At 35.5% G+C, this 5,609-nt stretch overlaps 1 protein-coding gene across 1 annotated transcript; it reads right to left on the bottom strand.

The window, feature by feature from the left end:
* Positions 1–269: 269 nt before the first annotated feature.
* On the bottom strand, positions 270–5,239 carry LOC129572968 (DEAD-box helicase Dbp80-like). Its single transcript, XM_055453087.1, has 7 exons — positions 5,100–5,239; positions 4,674–4,978; positions 4,228–4,607; positions 3,962–4,141; positions 3,853–3,912; positions 472–522; positions 270–404 (listed from the first exon to the last, which is right to left on the bottom strand). Exons 1-7 carry the CDS (start codon positions 5,237–5,239, stop codon positions 270–272), a joined length of 1,251 nt encoding a protein of 416 aa, XP_055309062.1.
* Positions 5,240–5,609: the final 370 nt, after the last annotated feature.

The following is a 5,609-nucleotide window of genomic DNA, read 5'->3' as shown; positions in this document are numbered from 1 at the left end:
AATTTTGATATTTCGGGTTTACGGTGGATTTTTTGAGATTTGCGGAATGATTTTTTAGGAGGATGCAGCGTGATTTTTTGAGAGATAGCAGTAGAGAGTTTTGAGATGATATGGAAGCATTTTGTATGGAGATGTGGTGTTTTGGAGGTTAAACAAATTGAATTATGGATTCATTTATGTATCTCTTCACGAGAAATTTATTGACATTCTGTTTTGGATCATATCCATGCTTTTACAAAGAATCGCCGAAAGCTGAAGGCTGTTTGGCTTTACTCTTTGCGAGTAGGTGATTTTAGATACTTGTCGCGTGGTGCGTTGCAGCCGTTGCGAAGCACATGATCGCGCAATGTGCGTGGTCCAACTCCTTTTGCATTGCAATTTGGACAGCGCCAGGTTCGATGTACCTGAAATTATTATTATTAACTTTTCAATGCAGTTTTGTCTCTATATTTTTTGATCTTCGTGTCTTACCATCGTAGCGGTTGATGGTTTTTCTTTCTCTGTGTTTTTTCCTTCCATTCCCTGAAATGAGAGGAGAAATAATATATTATTTTGAGTAGATTATGGTTCGACAACACATTTCAGTTAAGAATCATGATTGAAAATCCCCATCGTCGGCCTGACGAGCTGAACGTAATCGTCCGTTCAATGAAATGGGGTGTTTCTTCTTTGAATTCCTGCACGGAAATTTTTATTTACTTTTACATTTACCTATTTGCCTACCAGTGTCTGGGTTCCCTTTGATGGTTTGTTGGTTGTTAAGCGATTTTGCTTGAGTTTTTTGTGACCGCTTGGCTATGAAAATGTTGTTGAATTTCACAACTGGTGCGAGTTATTATTTGACACGTACCGTGAATAATTATATTGTAAATAATGAATCGATGGTGATATGGGCCTAGGTGGCGCCATCTTAACTTTTTATTTCTGAACTTTTGAGCTTCAGAGTGAGTAAAGCATTTTAAAGTTTTGAATGGATTTTTATTGTTTCGTTCATATGCAGCCAAGCACATAGCAATGGGGTGCCAACAGAAATTCGGATGTCTCCGCTCCGTGAAAATCCTTTAGCGGTGCTATTAGATAAAAAACGGAATGAATGATCATTAGATCAAGCTCGCAAATGAAAACCACCGGTAAATATACATAAAATATATTTTACGAAAAATTGAATATAGAACTTTTTTGACATTTTTCACTATGAGAAGTGCGGTACAAACTTTCGAAAATATATGCATGATTGGATAGATAATTGATGGGGCTACAAAAAAGTCTCCTACGACCTCTGGGCTCATTCAAGCTCTGAAAAGTGGGTTCAAAGTATAAAAATGGCAAACTCTTTTTTGACGTGGAATTTTTTTTTTCTATTTTTTTGGCTTAAAAGTCGGCCCAAATTCTTGAGTTTTTCGATATTCCCTAACTATCCGCCACCTCATATTTTTTCAGAAAAATATTCGGTGTGGTCACCATTTACCATTTCTTCATGGTTTTTCGACTACATAATTTTTTTTCACACCGAATAGGTGGTCTGGCGCTGGTGATGTGTTCTGATAAAATGCTCACCAGACTCCAAAAAATTTAAAAATACCAATGGTTGACGTCGCTTTTCCCTTTGGAAGAGCAAAGGAGGCTCCAAAAGTCAAAAAATCACCAAAAATCACTATTTCAGGGCAAATACAGGACGGAAACCCTTTTTAGTCCCAAATCACTATAATATTCGGAATATCCGTGTAAAAAATTCTACTTACGCGTAGAGCATTCCAACTACATTGAACCGCCGCTTCTACCCCAAATCGAGGTCGGCAGTTTGAAAAACCATACTCCTGCAAGAATTCAACCATTTTTAATTGCTTCTAAGCCACCAACGCAGAAGCGGTGTGTCTCTCAAATGTAGCGCTTGATGTCTAGTTTCTTTTGGCGTATAAAATTTTTCATTTATATGGTTCAAATTTGGAATTAGGGAGGCTATTATTGAAGAAGAAGGTGAAAAAATCGCACAATCTCACCACAACTTTTCAAATCAAGGCACTGGACCTCATTTTTGGCCACAAACGATTGTATTTTCGAATTCTTCGTCGAAAATTAGCCTAAGAATGTAGCGCAAGTATACTTTGACAGCGGATCTAGTACTACAACCTCAACGCACTTCACTTCATTCCACTGAACTGTCAGTAATCAGTGTTTATTTTGAAAGTGAGATCGACATTAAACAAACCGAAACAAACAATTTATGATTTTTTTAAATAAAATTCATTGGATAATTTTAATCGTTATTGTGTACTACGAAATATTTATTTTGTGTGCCATTATTATATATTGCCACGGACAAACTCTACGAAAATATGGTTGGACGCAAGCGTAAGTTGATTTTTTTGGAAGTGCTACATGCGCATATGAGCGCATATGAGTTTTCTTGGAGTAATTCTTATTTTGAAATTTAAAGGTAAACCCAAACGAAAGCCACAGTTCAAATTGAATCAATCGAAGCGAAAGGCAACACAGCCGAAGGATAAAGTGAATGCGGCTACACAACCACTTCAAGTAAATATGTCTTTTTGTTCATGAAATTTCGAGTGCTGAAAAGTCCTAAAAATCGACGATTTCTCAGTGATTTAACGTAAAGAACCTGGAGAATTTCGATGTTGGCTGACATTTCCACTTTAAAGTATGCCGTCAAATATTATTAGTAATTTTCAATCGATGGCGACACAGTCTCGTCGACACTGAACACAACTTATCGAAATAGACAAATTTTTTCAACTTCAAAACAAATTTCATATAAAAAATTATGCAAAGCAGTTATTTGATTTTACCGTATTCAATACAGTCATAATGAATAAGTTTAAAATAATGCATTATGATTGTTCATTCATTAGCATTGCATTTGTTGCTTAAGTACGTCGTCATGAATTGCAGAGCTTAAAATAAGAGTGAATCAAGTCCAAAATGGTGAACTAAGATTTGAAAATGTGAGTCGAAAAATTCCAAACGGTGAATTAAGAATTCACCAATAAAATATGAATTTAACTCGATTTAACGTCTATTTTTAAAAAATTTCGCGGTAAGCGCGACGTTCAAACGGTGAATTTATTTGATGTGATGAATATTGCGGTTTCAATCGGTTTATTCGAATTTAGCCGCTGTATTGTTTGTATTATATACAATTGCTTAAAATGGCTACTGTGAATTGAAATACAACACAGGCGCACGCTAAAACCAATTGCATGCATATTTTTCCAATGTATTGAAATGACAGCTCATTGTCAGTAGAGAAATTGGAATACTACACATAAGCGCACGGAATCCGTTCCACGCACAAAAAAAGGAATACATTGTCAGACATTGACTACGGTTATACACATAGTGTTTCATTTGCTATGCGTTCGCATACACATTTTGCATACACATTTTGCATACTGTTGTAACTATAAGTAAGACATACAGTATGCAAAATGTGTATACGAATGCATAGCGAATGAAGTTCTATGCATTCCATTGTAGCAGAACTATGTAGAAATATTTTGTGTGCAGTGCAGTGTTGTACAAAAGCAAGAAAATAAAATATAGATAAAGATAAGATAATGGGAAAAAATAGTGGTTAGCATCCAGATAAAAGATAAGGTAGTATCTTATCTTATGCTTACAAGATAAGATAATATCTTATCTTTGACCATGAATTTAGATATTTTTCAGATATTTGTGAATAGTGATTATAAGTACCACTGAAACCACTAAACTTTATTCAATTCACTTTTTTGTGTACATAATATATGGATTATATCAGTGTAATTGAGTGTTGGGTCATCAAACGATCGATCAAACGCTTGCTGACACTGTCTACGAAATTAATCGCAATACCTTGTCCACCGATGTGGCAAGACCGACCAATTCGATATTCATATCGATTGGCGTCGACGTCTTGGTTTGTAAAATGAAATGGAATTTCAAAATTTATGACAACTTTCACGTTTGGAAGGTTGACACCCCGTGCCAATAGGTTGGTAGCGACTGCAAAAATACGATGACCACATTTGAACTGCTCCAATTCATCGTTTCTTTCAGTGACACTTAAGCTGCGGTGTAGCAAAGCAACCGACACACCTTTCAACTTCAAAATGTTTCCATATTGTTCAGCCATTTCTCCAGTCTGCAGAAAAATTAAAGTTGAATAATTCCAAGTTAATAACTTAGTTTTGATAACTGCTATTAGCTAGAAGATGACATAAAACTCACTTCAAAAAAAATGATTCCTTGAATTTTCAATGTAGTCAAAATCTCATTCACTGCTAGAACAGCTATGATCTTTTCGCCATCATCTTCACAAAATGTGTAACATTGTTTCACGTTGACGTTTGTGGTATCCAACTTGATAGCATAAGGCTTCGCGAAATTGATGTTGAATTGGATTTTGGACGACATCAACACTTTTCGACTCTGTGTGAGGTTTGCAATGATGTGATCCTTGATTAGTTTTGTAGTCACTATCGTATCGGCATCATCAAACACGCATAAGCTGATTTGTTCAATATTGAAATGTCGCATTATTTTGAATGATACCATTTCCTTTGGAGTTCCAACCAGAACATGGCAATTCAATTTATGACCCAGTGTGACTGAAATCAAACAGATTTTCTAGGTTTCAGAAAATTGCGAAAATTTGATTAGAAATGTCAATATACCGTTCGAATTTTTCAAGGCAGTGCCAACTTTTATTTCTGTTCCGATAGCCATTCCGGTTAGCTGTTTTGCTGTTTGTACAGCTGCTTCATGAGTCGTGCACAAGTACAAAACCTGTGGATAATTTTGTTTTCGGTTGACGTAATTTAGCACTCCAATGCTAACAGCGACTGTTTTGCCAGTACCGGGTTTGCTAACTACAACCAAATTTTGACTGTCGTCGTTCATTTGTGAGAGCAAGCCATACTGGAACAAAGATGGAAAATTGAATCCCATACCTTTGACAGTGTTCGCAATAAGTGGATCCCTGAAATTGTATAAAAAAATGTATAATCTAATCAAATATAACTACAAAATAGACATTGTCACACAAAATTCAAAATAGACATTGTCATATGAAATCGAAGAATCAGTTCACAACTACTTACGCGATGCAATCTTCAAATGTTTTTTCGGCGTCAACAATCGATTTAGCTTCCTTAAGTGCAGTTTCAACAAATGTTTTTACATTTCTGTACACCGGTTTATTTCGAAAAGAATCGACTCTTTGGGCCTTGAAATGGGCCATGATCAGTTTTGATGTTTTTGGAAATGCCAATTTCAAACTTGTTTGCGAATTTTTTTCGCGAAAAATATTTTTTGCGGTTTGAATGTTTTTCACAATGAAACATCCCCTCCAAAATGAGACATTTAACATTCTGACATTTGTCAGATTCACCTCGATGTCAGCTGGATATTACTAACTCACCTCGCTTTTTTATAAAAGTTTATTGACTTGAAGAAATGTTCTTTTTACAAGCAAATTGCATTGTTATTCCAAATATCATTAAAATCATTTATTTTCTTAAAATTAAAACAACATATTGGCGTTAATGTTATGGCCGTATGAAATCAATGCTTCGCGTGCAGCCGTTTCAAGTCCGACTGTATCCGAAAAT

The sequence above is a fragment of the Sitodiplosis mosellana genome, unplaced genomic scaffold, assembly GCF_009176505.1.
Source record: "Sitodiplosis mosellana isolate CC-2019 unplaced genomic scaffold, AAFC_SMos_1.0 Smas_scaffold_5797, whole genome shotgun sequence".
NCBI classification, from domain to species: Eukaryota; Metazoa; Arthropoda; class Insecta; order Diptera; family Cecidomyiidae; genus Sitodiplosis; species Sitodiplosis mosellana.
Note: the sequence above shows the minus strand (reverse complement) of the source record. Positions and strands in the feature narration are given on the sequence as shown.

Coding starts and splice junctions, on each gene's coding strand:
- LOC129572968 (XM_055453087.1), bottom strand. CDS start 5,239: ATGGCCCATTTCAAGGCCCAAAGAGTCGATTCTTTTCGAAATAAACCG. Junction 4,608..4,673: donor TGCCTTGAAAAATTCGAACG/GTATATTGACAT, acceptor GTTTGATTTCAG/TCACACTGGGTCATAAATTG. Junction 405..471: donor AACCATCAACCGCTACGATG/GTAAGACACGAA, acceptor TAATAATTTCAG/GTACATCGAACCTGGCGCTG.